The sequence below is a fragment of the Salvelinus alpinus genome, chromosome 7 (genome assembly GCF_045679555.1).
Source record: "Salvelinus alpinus chromosome 7, SLU_Salpinus.1, whole genome shotgun sequence".
NCBI classification, from domain to species: domain Eukaryota; kingdom Metazoa; phylum Chordata; class Actinopteri; order Salmoniformes; family Salmonidae; genus Salvelinus; species Salvelinus alpinus.
In genome coordinates, this window is record NC_092092.1 from 35,169,809 (window position 1) to 35,185,784 (window position 15,976).

General features: G+C 44.0%; 1 protein-coding gene across 1 annotated transcript in view; it reads left to right on the forward strand.

Annotated features, from left to right (window-relative positions):
* The window catches only part of LOC139580887 (protocadherin-15-like), a 220,646-nt gene that overhangs the window by 149,660 nt on the left and 55,010 nt on the right, over positions 1-15,976 (forward strand). Inside the window, exons 21-25 of the mRNA XM_071410010.1 lie at positions 3,479-3,787; positions 5,008-5,226; positions 9,443-9,559; positions 14,213-14,353; positions 14,491-14,603. Of these exons, the coding sequence (XP_071266111.1) occupies positions 3,479-3,787; positions 5,008-5,226; positions 9,443-9,559; positions 14,213-14,353; positions 14,491-14,603 (899 nt within the window). The remainder of the gene's footprint in view (positions 1-3,478; positions 3,788-5,007; positions 5,227-9,442; positions 9,560-14,212; positions 14,354-14,490; positions 14,604-15,976) is intronic.

Sequence of the window (15,976 nt, forward strand, 5' to 3'; positions counted from 1 at the left end):
ATGGTCATTATGGCCAAACAGTTCTATTTTTGTTTCATCAGACCAGAGGACATTTCTCCAAAAAGTACGATCTTTGTCCCCATGTGCAGTTGCAAACCGTAGTCTACAGGCAGTTTACTTTGGGCACGTCATTTAGACAGGATGTGGAGAATAAAGGTTAACAGTTAACAAGACATTTGTGGAGTGGTTGAAAAACGAGTTTTAATGACTCCAACCTAAGTGTATGTAAACTTCCGACTTCAACTCTAAGCAATGGAAATGTTCCGTAAGGAAAAATCAAGTCTGAAATTTGAAATGCACTACATTTACATTTTATTTCCTGCATTGCAGAAAAGTTATCCTGCAGCAGGGTGATCAAATCATTAACTTTTAAAGGTCGACTTTGGACACGAAAAATGGTCCAAATCCTCCTCTTTCTCAATTTACGAACAGAATTGTGGTGTGCATTTGGTGCGTCATCGATGTGACATTCGTTAGCTAAGCTAGCCACTTGTAGTGTTAACGTCATTTCACAGGATTTGTTTTTGGACGGAAGCTGTAGAGATCGGTAAGAAATGGCACTTCTGTAGCCAAATATCTTATTTATCCATTATCCATTTTTTTTAACATGCTTTAAATGAACTGGTATGATGGTGCATTGATAAGTTATACAGGTAAAAGCCGTTATTTTGCATTTTTGCCCAAAGTTGACCTTTCATTGATTGCTGAGAAGGTGAATAGTTTCATAACAAGGTCCTGGTTGCTTTAGAAGCTGATAGAAATGTATTGAACTCATGCCATCACTGACTGGAGAGTTATCTTCATTATTTTGGCTTGACGATTGGGTTTTCAGACTTCAGTCGAGTCAACATGTTCTTTATTATTCTAATGGTATCTTACTGATCTCCTGCCGGATGTTGTGTTCTGTACACAACAACAGCAGGAGCAGCATTTCCGTATTGTTTTCAATTTTTTGCACCGCATTGCAATATGCTTTGAGTGAAGGCAATCTCCATTTTTATTTTTATGAAAATTACAAACCGATCCTGTTTCAGTATTTCCACCAAGATTGATTAATTTACATTTCCTCAATGTATTTCATTCTCTGGTGGAAAATAAATGTTCTCTACTACTCCAATAATGTCTCTGAAAATAAACATTTTGTGTCCACTCTCCCTTTTATCACAAATAATGATATGACCCAGATGCAGACACGGGAGGCGGATAGTACAGTTCTCAGATTATTTATTAGAAACACGGGGCAGGCAAAGGGCAGGTCGAGGGCAGGCAGAGGTTTGTAATCAGGTCAGAGTCAGACAGGTACCGGACGGCAGGCAGGCTCAGGGTCAGGGCAGGCAGAATGGTCGGAATCGGGAAAAACTAGGAAACAGAACTAGAGAAACAGGAAGGCGGGAAAGAATGCTGGTAAGACCTGACAAGACGAACTGACAACAAAAAACAGAGAACGCAGGTATAAATACACAGGGGATAATAGGAAGATGGGCAACACCTGAAGGGGGGTGGAGACAAGCACAAAGACAGGTGAAACAGATCAGGGTGTGACACCTTTACACCCTCCAAAGTCAATTATCACTTGCCTTTTAGTAGAATAAATGCACTTTTCAACATCACGTTTCTTTCCATTTTTCAATGGCTTTTAGCTACCAATCTGGAGGTGAGATGTTAAGTTACTATCTTCCTTTGTTCAATGGGATCACGGAGTCGTGTTCCTACAAAGTCATCAGAGTGATGATATGATAATTCTGTGTGATCCTGGCTTTTCATGTCACCTGGCTCCCGCCTTCAAGTCTGGAGTGAATGGGTGCAGAGTCAGCCTCCCTATTACCACCTTGATGATTAATGCAGGGTACCTCTGTGATCAGAGCCAGATAAGAGAGCTATCAGTGTAGAGCACTTCTAGCAAAAAATGCAGAGATACGTGCAGTGTAGGCCTATACTACAGTAACAGAACATAGATGCAGGATATACTACAATGGAACAGCATAGGACAATTCTGAACACACAACATAGTTTCATTATGAGCTATATGTTCCATTAGCTCATTAGAGTGCATTGGAAAACCACTGTCTCAACCTCGAACAAATCCAGAGTGAAATGGTAGGATTAATGCTGTATGGATACAATACAATCCCTACAATATACAGACAGAACTGCTTGACTTGCGGCACAAAAAAATCCCCCATTTGCATTACAGAGAGGACACAACAGGCTGTTTGAAGAGACGGTTAAACTGTAACACTGTGTACCTGTGTAAGGCTGTCTGCCTGTGATCTCTGTACTGCTCTCTCCCTGCTGTTAAAACAGGTGTCTCATCGTGTGTGTGTGCATCTGTGTGTGTGTGTGTGTGTGTGTGTGTGTGTGTGTGTGTGTGTGTGTGTGTGTGTGTGTGTGTGTGTGTGTGTGTGTGTGTGTGTGTGTGTGTGTGTGTGTGTGTGTGTGTGTGTGTGTGTGTGTGTGTGTGTGTGAAGTGGGGGGGGTGCACTTACCTGCGTGCTTGTGTGTGTTGTGTATATGTCTGCATGTGTGTGTGAGAGTTCCTCCCTATTAATGTAGGCATGATGCCTGCCATATGGTGTCCACATCACCAACTAACTAACATGGTCCAAGCACACCAAGACAGTTGTGAAGAGGGTACGACAAAACCTATTACCCCTCAGGGGACTGAAAAGATTTGTCATGGGTCCTCAGATCCTCAAAAAGGTTCTACAGCTGCACCATCGAGAGCATCCTGACTGGTTGCATCACTGCCTGGTATGGCAGCTGCTCGGCCTCCGACCACAAGGCACTACAGAGGGTAGAGCATATGGCCCAGTACATCACCGGGGCCAAGCTTCCTGCCATCCAGGACCTCTATACCAGGCGGTGTCAGAGGAAGGCCCTAAAAATTGTCAAAGACTTCAGCCACCCTAGTCATAGACTGTTCTCTCTGCTACCGCACGGCAAGCGGTACCGGAGCGTCTAGGTGCAAGAGGCTTCTAAACAGCTTCTACCCCCCAAGCCAAGCCAGAAGACTCCTGAACATCTAATCAAATGGCAACCCAGACTACTGGCATTGCCCCCCCCCCCTTCTACGCTGCTGCCACTCTCTGTTATTATCTATGCATAGTCACTTTAATAACTCTATCTACTTGTACATATTACCGCAATTACCTCGACACCGTGCCCCCGCACATTGACTCTGTACCGGTATCCCCTGTATATAGCCCCGCTATAGTTATTTACTGTTGCTCTTTAATTATTTGTTCATCTTATCTCTTACTTTTTTTTTGGGGGGGGGGTATTTCCCGAAAACGTTATTGTTGGTTAAGGGCTTGTAAGTAAGCATTTCACTGTTGTATTCGGCACATGTGACAAATAACATTTCATATGATTTGATTTGATATGGAGGGTCTAACCCCCTGTGTCTCCCTCCCTCCCTCCATCCATCCATATACCCACCCACCCATCCACCCATTCATCCACCCATCTATCCACCCAGGCCACAGATCCAGACGCGGGGGTTAATGGCCAGGTGCGCTACCGACTAGTCAACCACGCCAACCTCTTCAGGGTCAACTCCAATGGCACCATCTCCACCGCCGTGCCTCTGGACCGAGAGGTCAGGGGTCAGTATGACCTCATTGTGGAGGCGGAGGACGGAGCGGTGGAGGACCCCAGGAGGACCACACTGACTCTGTCGGTGACCGTGCTGGATGTGGATGATAACAGTCCGGTGTTCTCACAACTATCCTATACGGTCAATCTACCGGAGAATAGTCCTAAGAAGACAGTCATCCTGCAGCTTACTGTGAGTTTGTGTGTGTGTTTGTGCATGATGTATGTGCGTATGTGTGATTGCCAGCCTGTGCGTGTGTGCATGTGTATGTCCAAGAGTGCACAGCATGCTCCAGCCACACTCAGGAGCCACAAGGCAGGGGTGTATTTACTACTTCAAACGCTCCACAGTCCAAATGCATCCTCTAGTACATCAAAGCACACAAGGTCAGGAGGCATTCGGATAGCCTAGAGCATATTGACAGAGGATATGAAAACCTCAGACATGGACATTTTTACATGGCCCGCTATTCAGTCAAGTGCACTCAGGAAAGGTCAAACAGGAGCTGAGTGGAGTAGGAACTTTTTTTACCCCCATTATTCTCTGAGGTGAAATTATGTTCATTGGAAACCTGCTTGTTTTCCAAGAACCTGACTTTGGAATTGTGGTTATTTGCGTTTTCCAAGAACATGCTTCTCCTTTGATCCAAAAGTTATCTAGAATTGTGGTGATTTGTTGTTAGTCAGCCCAGAGAATACCTTTTAGAGGAGACCAGTCACATCTCCCTGTGTGAGGCTAATCATGGACATTTTCAGGTTGGGTTGGTTGATTGACAGTTGACGTGACAGTGACAGTGTCTGTCTGGTCCTAGTGCACTGATCCCCTAGTAGTGTCAAACCTCTCGTCACCGTGGCCTCCCGTCGCTCCCCATGCCACACCGAGCCTGCTGATAGGCTGATTTTGTAGGCAGATTAGTGGAGCCACTAATGGCTGAGCTAGCATGGTCAGGGGGGTTATCTGTGTGTAGGCCCACAGCTATTCTTCCCCCTACACACTCCACGTGAACACACACACCTCCACTTGAAAAAACGACACGCACAACCCACACAGGCGCAGGGGTAAATCCATTGTCAGGAGAGAGGTCTCTCTCCTAACAATGGATTTGAGTAGTTATTACTGCTTGTCACTGTGATTTGACTGACGAGTGCCAGAAACTAGAATTGCTCGATTCTTTTGTTTTTATTATTGCCTATTGAATAAGAGACTTAAGATTCATGCTGTAACGTTGTATAATTTTCTGGCTGTTGTGTTCTTAGCTAATAGGGAAACTGTTTCTTACATATACCTATTTATGACTACAGTAAAAGTTACTTCAAGTCCCATAGACCAGAGATCCACTAATACAGGACACTGAACTGTTTCCTACCCGCAGTACTCCTTCCTCCTCCTTCTCTTCATCTCCTCTCCTCTAGGCCAAAGACTCTGACCTGGACTCCAACATCACCTTCCGTATACGGACCCCGGAGGCCAGGCAATTGTTTGCTGTCAACCCAGTGACTGGAGAGCTCTCTGTGCTGCAGACGCTGGACTTTGAGACCCTGGCAGCCACGGACCACACCTTCGTGGTGGAAGCCCTGGACAGTGGAGGGAGCATGCCCCCAGGCCTGGCCACTGTCACTGTAAAGATAACGGTAAGGAAACCACTGTACCTTCCCTCTGCCGCCTCCATAGCAGAGACCCATCAGTTAGGCCACCGGGCTGTTTATCACTCACAAGCCAACTCCATCATTCAAAAGGAAAAATGCAGAAGCGTAGCAGGAGACCTGTGAATCTCATTTTTCATGAATACATGGCTCCGCTCTCTCGCTCTCGCTCTCTCTCTCTCTGGTCTAAAACCACTAGCCATCCTCACCACCGCGGAGTAAAAGAGAGATGGATGATCCTCAGCTACCTCTCATTTCTCCTTGCCCGATGAAAGACAGACTGACAGATTGATATTGTAGTACAGTGCTGGGATATTTTATGTCTGGATGATCATTAGGTTTGTGAGGGCTCTATTTTGTCAGGATTGTGGCCATCTGATGTATTATGATTCAGACGATTAGGCACCAGACACGAGCTGTATGGAGATTGACCTCTGCGTGACGCTCCTAGACCAGTAGAAGACTAGGCACTGTAAGAGATTAGGCTTGTGATATGGTTTTACACAGACCTTAAACGAGACTGTATTACTCAGTCAGTGTCCATTAGTATAATTATTTAGCTCTAGCTGCTACAGTGCCTTCAGAAAGTATTCACACCCCTTGACTTTTTCCACATTTTGGTGTTATAGCCTGAATTTAAAATGTATTCAATTTAGATTTTGTGTCACACAATACCCCATAATGTCAAAGTGGAATTATGTTTTTAGAAATGTTTATGGATGAATTTAAAATAAATAAAAAAGTATTCAATCCCTTTGTTATGGCAAGCCTAAATAAGTTCAGGAGTAAAAATGTGCTTAAGAAGTCATATAATAAGTTGCATGGACTCACTCTGTGTGCAATAATAGTGTTTAACATCAAATTTTGAATGACTACCTCATCTCTGTACCCAATGCATACAATTATCTGTAAGGTCCCAGTGAATTTCAAACACAGATTCAACCACAATGACCCGGTAGGTTTTCCAATGCCTTGCAAAAAAGGGCACCTATTGGTAGATAGGTTTAAAAAAAAGCAGACTTTCGGCATGGTGAAGTTATTAATTACACTTTGGATGGTGTATCAATACAGCCAGTCACTACAAAGATACAGGCGTAACTTCCTAACTCAGTTGCCGGAGAGGAAGGAAACCACTCAGGGATTTCACCATGAGGCCAATGATGACTTTAACCCTCTAGAGCAGATTTCTGCGGCCCCAATTAGCATAATAAAAACAATCCCCATCAAAACCCATCCGTTTAAGGTATAGAGATCTGTTTTGTTGCATTGGATGTGTCTCAATCCACCGCATCCGCTGATGTCACACTTCTGCATCTGCGGTGAATGGTGGCAGAGCTAGAGTGGTGTTTGTCAGACCATGAGACATCCCGAAATCAGTATTCTCACTAAATAGGCTGTAGCATCCGAACAGTTTGGACTACAACCTACTGTGACACCCCCCGATAAAAAGATGAGACTCTCGCGAACACGTCGAAGTCTGGTTGTTTTGCTCTAGGATGCCCACAAGCCTCACCAGACTCGTCTGAATGTCCCCCAGTACCAGTTTGAAAAATGAATGGAAGTACTGTGTATATAGATATAGTTTAGTGCCAGATAAGGGGTTAACCTTTTCAAGCATCAGTTCCAAATACAGTTGAAGTTGGAAGTTTACATACACCTTAGCCAAATACATTTAAACTCAGTTTTTCCACAATTCCTGACATTTAATCCTAGTAATAATTCCCTGTCTTAGGTCAGTTAGGATCACAACTTTATTTTAAGAATGTGAAATGTCAGAATAATAGTAGAGAGAATTATATATTTTAGCTTTCATTTCTTTCATCACATTCCCAGTGGGTCAGAAGTTTACATACACTCAATTAGTATTTGGTAGCATTGCCTTTAAATTGTTTAACTTGGATCAAACGTTTCGGGTAGCTTTCCACAAGCTTCCCACAATAAGTTGGGTGAATTTTGGCCCATTCCTCCTGACAGAGCTGATGTAACTGAGTCAGGTTTGTAGGCCTCCTTGCTCGCACACGCTTTTTCAGTTCTGCCCACAAATGTTGACATAATTTGAGTCAATTGGAGGTGTACCTGTGGATGTATTTCAAGGCCTACCTTCAAACTCAGTGCCTCTTTGCTTGACATCATGGGAAAATCAAAAGAAATCAACCAAGAGGCCACTCAGGAATATTCATCGTCTTCTTGGTAACCAACTCCAGTGTAGATTTGGCCTTGTGTTTTGGGTTATTATCCTGCTGAAAGGTGAATTTATCTCCCAGTGTCTGGTGTAAAGCAGACTGGACCAGATTTTCCCCTAGAAATTTGCCCTGTGCTTGGCTCCATTCATTTGGAGCCAAGCACAGGCAATGCGAGGCATTGGAAAACCTCCCTGGTCTTTGTGATTGAATCTGTGTTTTAAATGGACTGCTCGGCTGAGGGACCTTACCTGTAATTGTATGTGTGGTGTACTGCGATGAGGTAGTCTCCTGAACTTATTTATGCTTGCCATAACAAAGGGATTGAATACTTATTGACTCAATACATTTTAGATTTAGATTTTTAATTAATTTGTAAAAATGTAGAAAAACATAATTCCACTTCATGAAGTATTGTGTGGAGGCACATGACAACAAAAAAAATCTCAATTTAATCAATTTAAATTTCAGGCTGGAAGACAATTTGTTTTGAAAAAAGTCAAGGGATGTGAATACTTTCTGAAGGCACTGTATCTTTTGTCATGTCCCCACAATGTTCCCACTACCTAATGAAACATTCTGGGAACCTTTAAAAGAACAGACAATGTTTTCTGGGAACGTTCTTGCAACATCAGGCGAATGTTTTAAACAAATATTGTATAATCATCATCAGCATGACTGGGTAGTTTTTCTGTTATGAGAGAAAAAAACATTAAACATTACGAGAACATTACTCGTACATTGTGTTATTACAATACCTGGAAACCTAATGAGAATTTTGGAGGAATGTTTGGTGGTGTTTGTTACAGCTGTTGTGCACGACATTTTAGTGAATGTTGTGCACTATTTCTTATTTTTTTGTTCTATCTTATGGTATTTTTAGTGCTACATTGATGTCGATTATTGCGTTGTATGTTTTGGAGCTTGCCGGAAAGGCATTTCACTCTACCTGTGCACCTGACATTAAACCTTTAACATCCCAAGGATATTTCATTTAAAACCTTTTTGAAAAATATATATTTTGTTATCAAAACATTCATTGAATTCTTTGAATGTTTCTGGGATGTTATCATCCTAATGTTAGATAAAACCGTGTCTAGAACTTAATGGGAATCGTAGCAATTTTTTGTTCTTGTTCTGTGTTATAAAAGGGAACAGTGACGAAAGCTGCTGTCTAGACAGACAGACAACCACTAAGTTTTATTAACATGCCTAGGCGCTGTATCAAGGACTTTTCGGTGTAAATTCTCAGAGCAGGAGGTAGCCGGAAGAAGAAGGTGTAATTTGGACACCTGAACTAGCCTGGCCTCTCCTTGGATTTTGTGAGGCGGCATGCCCTTTTGAATGCATTGCAATGCAGCTCCGTCTTAAGGGCGAATGGTTGAGCAGCCACTGGACAGATTGTAGGCTAACACATGTTTTGTATTCTGATCCAGTTGCACTCATTATTGGACCTCTTCAGTCTTCAGACAGTCTTTGGGAAAGAACACTTCTTTGGCGAAATAGAGTACTGATGTCCTCTACCAGTACTAGGAGGTTTGCTAAGCTTCATATAGAGCTTTCGTCTCCGTGGTTCACACACATGGTCTTAATGATCTCTCTCAGGCGAGAAGTTAAAACAGTCCCTCTGCCGCACATGTCAGTCCTAATGGAGCCTCATGATCTCCTATTGAGTATCTGCCATTTTGATTTAGTGCTTTGCCTAAGTGTTAATGTGAGCCTCCCTAGACCAGGCTGACAGTTGTAAATGCAGCCAGTCCTTCAGAGGAAGCCAAAGGAGTAGCCGAGGAAAATGGCTTGCCATGTCCGTCAGCAGTGACAGCGCTGGCTCCTTCACAAATTCACAATAATGCTGAATTCAATCAAGCTCACAGAGACTAATGTCATTCTGACAACTGGAAGCATTTACCATGAGGGGTATCTTTATTATGGCGGTGGTGGTGGTAGTAGGCTTTTAGGTTAAAAATGCTGTTGATTCAGAAACTCACTAATTACATGGTTGTGTTTCTCTCTTCCTTCTCCAGGATATGAATGACTACTCCCCAGTGTTCAGCCAGGCGTTGTACAGGGGCATGGTGGCTCCCAACGCAGTCAAGGGGACCGTGGTCGCCACGGTACAGGCAGAGGACCTAGACCCCCCTGTGAGTAGACAACAACGTGACAGCCCTGCTCTGCTCTGGGTCTGACTGTCACTTTACAACATGCCTGTCAGGTTGCTGCTCCCGTGGCAACGCGGGTGCGAAAGCATGATTGGCTCAGCTCTGTCCCGAGCCGGCGATTTAGCGGAGAACAGGAAACATAGTGTGTGTCTATGTGTCTGCGCTACTGCGCTCGTACATTGTCATTTTCTTTGTTTGTCTTGTTTCTATGTATTCCACAGAGGCGTCCCGTCGATGGAATGCTTTATGATATAATTTAAATACATCGGTCGGAGTTGTTGTAGTGTGTTTTGCTATTATTACGTTGGTAGGGTAAGTCTCATTATTTGGAGCTTTCATTTATTTATCATGTTCTGTGCTAGTGGATTTGTCCGTTCATACATAAGTTATGGATGGTTATTTATGAGAGAGATTGATATCACTACATGTTCTGATATCTTATAGCCTCGGGTGGACCTGCAGGCAGAAAGCAATATGCTCTCTGCATATCATATAGAAGCATATTCTACATGCTCACTGTGTTGTGTGATTTCATTGCCCTGTGGCCTGAGGAAATAATGGCAGTGTTGCCAAGCCGACGTCCCAAGGCGTGGCGAATCAGCCATGCTTCGGCAACAAGTTCCTGAATATACAATGACATTACATTTCCCCTTATAGTAAACGCTTGATTTCACAAACTCACCCATCACATTGGCGCAAAGAGGCAGATGCCTTAAGGTCTCTCAGGTCAAATAACACACGGAGCAAATGTTATTCATGAACGAATGTTATTCATCAATTCACATGCAGTGGAACAACAACATAGATTATATGCCATCATTTTTTTTCACACACGTAGGGCGTAGTGGTACTGTAGGACTATGTGGAGATTAACCTTTTAACTTGAAGGCATTCTGAATGGACCCAGCAGTTGGTAGATTAGAGGAGAGGAGGAAAGGAGAGGAGAAGAGAGAAAAAAGGAGAGAGAAGGCGAAGAGAAAGGAGGAGAGGAAGGGAAGAGTAGAGAGCACCAGCGGAGGTCCAGCCTCGCCCCCCTGGAGACCCCTTCCCGCCTGGCAGGCTTGGCAGGCCGAGGTGAGCCCTTGTGATATATCTCTGCATGAGTGGGAGGCCCTGGCTTGGCTGGCTGGACTGGGGCTACCGGCGCCCCACACCGCATCACTCCTCTCCCTCAGATGTATGTAAAGCAGTTCTGAGATGACAGGAGAGGCAAGTTCTCAAGCTGAGCTGTGAGATGAATCACTGATAGAGACAGGGTGGGAGAGGGAGACGCCACAGAGCCTTCCTGGCACCTTCCCTGGCACCTTGCCTGGCTGGAACCTCAAAGCAGGCTAGCCCCCCCCAGTCACACACACACACACACAGCTCACTCCTGATCATAAATTCAGGTGAGGAGACTGAGCAGAGAACCTTCCCCTCCTCTTGTTTTTTCTCTCTCTCTCTCTCTCTCTCTCTCTCTCTCTCTCTCTCTCTCTCTCTCTCTCTCTCTCTCTCTCTCTCTCTCTCTCTCTCTCTCTCTCTCTCTCTCTCTCTCTCTCTCTCTCTCTCTCTCTCTCTCTCTCTCTCTCTCTCTCTCTCTCTCTCTCTCTCTCTCCATCCACGTTTGCAGACAGATAAGCTGTGGAGGGTGGGGGTCCACACTGTGGAGGGTGGGGGTCCACACTGCAGATGTTATGTGTGGTCACTGTACCCGCCACTGTCTTTAGCATGTCGGAGACAATGGTCTGCTTTTAATATCAGCTTCTGTAGTGAAATCTATCCTATGTCCGTGTTGGCCTTCAAAGAGATATTACATTTTAAAACTCAAGTCACAGCTGGATGAGACTCAGATCAATCCTCTTTGGCTCTGTTCTCTTCTTTTATCTGACATCTCACAGGTGAATTCAGTGCACTCTACAAGCTGTTCAATGTCTTCTTCCCAATGTTCAGTATTCATGCAGGGAGGAATGTTTTTTTGGGCGGGGGGGAGTGTGATCAGTGTTGGGCTTCTGGTATGAAGAGTTCAACTACGCCTCTCATATCCCATCTTGTCTAAAGTTTTAAATGTGATATACGCAATTAACGCAATCCTATAAGCAAGCTACACAATCAGCCTTCATTATACTGGTATTATTAAACAGCCCACCCTAGAGAGAAACGTTCCTCCCCTTTTAATCAATCTGATAAGCAGAGTAGTTGCTTAGTCACTAAATGATATGATCCGTCTGAGATTGTGTGTGTGCGTGCGTGCGTCTGTGCACCGTGCCCGTGTACTGTCTGCATGCATGTGCGTCTAATTGTGCGAAGTCACATAACTATATGGGTGTGTCTGTGTGCACATTTGTACAATATGACCTGTGTCCTTCACCCCCTCTGCAGCAGATGTTGGAGCAGTCAGAGACTCCTGTCAGAGTGTGTGTGTCTGTGTGCATATTTTTACAATATGACCTGTGTCCTTCACCCCCTCTGCAGCAGATGGTGGAGCAGTCAGAGACTCCTGTCAGAGCTGTCTACTTTCCCTCTCTCCCCCTCCGTAACACCCTACCCCCTGCCATCTTCTCCCCCCTGCAAGGCGCTCCAGCTAGGGTTACTGTCACCGTGAAAGATGTGGAGGCTGAAGAATAATCGGTTGATGAAAGTGTAGCTTTCTCTCTATTTACAGTACATAAGGGAAGGCACTGCAAGTCTACTCATGACTGGCTATTGACTGGGAAGACTAATTTACTATTTGTTACAGGCCTGAAACTTCGATGGGAAACTTTTTTTGTCTTCGCTGCCAGCTAAGCTACGGAGCACAAACGGGGCTCTGGGCTGTTCTCAGCATCTCAAGAAGCTCGGCAAAATTGTTATAGTCCTCCGTCAAACACTGACACTTGAATTAGTTGTTTACTGTGATCATGATTCTCTCCTGTCATATGAGAAAGGGTTCTCAGGCCGTACTTTATAGTAGATTCTGCTGACTAGGTGCTAGCTTGGCTTATTGAGAAGGAGCAGCTATTGAGACAGAACTCCAACTTGAGTTGTTTTGTTTATCAGGACAATATGACTTAAATTCAGAATGTATGTTTAATCAAGGAAATGTTTGCTTGAAAATCCCCTAGGAGTTAAAAGAAAAGAAAAAACGGTGCTTAACAAGGGAGATCTGTGTGATTTTAACAAATGTATCATAGTTTTACTCATTGTAATTACAGAAAGTGAACATGCATTTACACAAATGCTGGTTCTGCTGTTTTGTTTAACTACGTCTTTTACATCATGAAACTGCTACTAAAAAAAGCGTGTTGTAAGTAAGCCATGTGAGCTACCAAATTCATAGAATATGAAAGTGCATTTGATTTTTGCCAAACAAAATGACAGATCCTTAATTCGTCAGCTAGCATTATCCTCTCAGCTCTGACCTGCTTGTCGTTATGGCGTCCAACGATGCTGTTGCTCTCTCTCTAACCTGGCTTCTTTGCTCCACTATTCTCCTAACATCTGTCAGCTGTCTCTTCGCATTGGCATCCCACATTTCATGATGCTTCTGTTTATTCACGAGCCATCTTTAGCCATGTTTCTCCATTCTGAACTACACCCAAATGTGGCCCTGTATGAGCGAGAGAGAGAGAGATTTAACCTGCATGTTTAAGATTCAGAACTCTGTTAAAAGGTGTGAAGGTGTCACAGTCGTGGCAGCGTGCAATTAAGTTGTCTCGGCGGTGTTAAAAAGGCGACTTAAAGTATTAGTGCAGAGAAAATATTACAGTTGAACGAGATAAGTGTACAGAAATGCGATACGATAAAGTATGATTCAGGATTATGTTTGAGTCACGGTGGAACACGTGTCCGACTAGATTTCCCTGTCTATGACTCCAGGCAGGGTGAATCCCAATTGGCACCCTATTCCCTATATTGTGCACTACTTTTGACAAAAGCCCCAAAAATCTGTCAGAGTAGGAGTGCTGATCAGGGATCAGTTTTGCCTTGTAGATCATAAGGAATAAGATTACAGGATATGGACAGGTTGGGACCTGATCAGAACTCCTACTCTGAGACACCTTGCGGATACAGGCCCTGGTCAAAAGTAGTGCACTATGTAGGGAAGGTTAAGCAGTGTTTTCAGACACTCGCTCCTCTGCGATATTGATGTACTTTCTCTCAATGCTTTCATAATAAATCAGTAAATCCTAGATTTCACGCTAAGCCCCTGAGAATCAGGGTCCATTTGCTATGGCATTTATGCTGTTGGACGATGGATTTGTTTGAGACGTCACTGCCCCCCGTAGGGTCTCTCCTTCCCCCTCACTTCACCACCCCGAATGATCCAGACACCCAGGCGAGTCGCCACCTCCTGCATCTCTGTCTGCCTCCCTGCCTGCTAAGGCAACACATGAGTTCACAAAGAGGTCTTAGAATGAGCGAAACACCATTCTGTTCCACCCGGAGCCTTTGGAGAGTAATGGAAAAAAAAAATAGACGTTGTGGAGTATGCCTCAGTGGCAAGGAAACGGGATGTTTCAAATGCATGAGCCACAGAGCCAATGAATGTTGATCCCCCGACCCTTGATCCTGTGTGTGTGCGTGGGGGGGGCTTATTTAGAAATGTCCTGATGCATTTAGTTGAGATTGCCCTGCCATTGTAGATAAATTAACATAAGGTGTGTGTGTATTTCACAGGGTACCCCTGCCAGCCGTGTGCGTTACAGACTGGACCTCGATGAGGACCCTTACAGCGGCAGCATCTTTGACGTGAACGAAGTCACAGGCAGTGTCATCACACGTGTCAACCTCAATGAAGAGCCCAATCTAGTGTTTAGTGTGAGTACATACCTTTTGTTATAAACAGTACTGTAAAATGACCGTTTTTCTAAGAACGTCATTGAGGGGAGAAATTGAGTGACACCCTATGTTCCACTTTTTTCTTGTTCGATTCTTATTTTATTTCCTCCCTGCAGCTAATCATTGTTGCCTATGACGACGGGGAGCCAGTGAAAGTCAACAAGACCCTGGTGGTTATCACTGTCCTGCAGCCCTCTGTTATACCAGTCTTCACCCAGGAGGAATACAGGTACACTTCTTCCTGAGCATGTACACTGTTAGCCTGGTCCAAGATCTGTTTGTGTGAAATTGGTATGGTAAAACAGACCAGTTAGCAAGACAGCACAAAAAGATCTGGGACCAGGCTAGAACTTGAAATTATACTGTATATGGTTTGCACGGTCTCTAATCTACATTTTTAGAGCTTGGATATTCTCCTTCAATATGGATTTGTATGAGAGCTGTTGCCTGAGGTGATTCGTGTTGTCTTTCTAAATCATAAAACATCAATATTCCCAGTGGTCAAATATCAGGGCTTGATCAAGGTGGAGCCGCGGACGCAGGTTGACACGTCACACAATGTTGCTTATGACAGTGCTCTGCGCTTTTATGAGGTCATATAGTCCGGGCACACGGTTTCCTCTTCCCCTGTCGGAGAGGCGATAGATCTCCAGCTTTTTAATTTCCAATGTAACTGTGTTTAAATACTCAACATTTAATTCACCTTTGTGGAGATGTCAAGGTATTTAAGAGAACACTAAACTGCGGATATATTTTCAGAAAGGGTTAGAGGCGATATGGAAACTGTCAGTGAAGCTTTTATTGCTAGTGTTTATATGAATATGTATCATAGCTCATAGCTAGAGTGTGTAGTAAGTACAGTGAATGTACTTCACCACTGCACAGTGTTGTTTTCTCAAAGGGTAGAGTGCACTTGCTCTGCATAAATTATAGCTCTTTCATTGAATTAAGCATTGTACATATGTGACATAAGGGCCTAATTAATTCAGCTCCCCTGGCATTGACTCTAGATGGATCAGCATACTGGAGCTCTGGCTTACTAAATTGCTATTATTGATTTCCATAATGAATTTTTTTTAAAGTTATCGAGGGCATGCGAAATGCCTCTTGCGCAACAATGATTTTTCACCCCACCACATCGAATAATTTTCAATACCCGAATATGAAGTGCGTTTAAAGTTCTCAACGTGCTTTTAAAAAGGGAAAGGGGGATACCTAGTCAGTTGTACAACTGATTGCATTCAACTGAAATGTGTCTTCTGCGTTTATATATATATATTTTGTATGCACACTCGCACACCATGTAGGCCTCTTAACTTGGTCCAGTTCTCTGTTGGCAGAGGAGTTGAGCTGTGTTGTAATCTAGTGGGGGGGGGGGGATATGTGTGTAAGCCAGCTCTATAACAAGCCAGCCTTATCTACTGATTCATTAAGACTACAGCGCCAGAAACATGGGCAATGAAAAGCCTTGAATGGGGGGGTTGAATTAATGACATGTCCTACACAGCGGTGGAAGGTCGCCGGTGATAGTGGCTCTTTGGCAGGTGGGGGAATAACAATGGCTGTTGGTAACAGGCCACCTCGCAGGCAGCATTGCCTGGA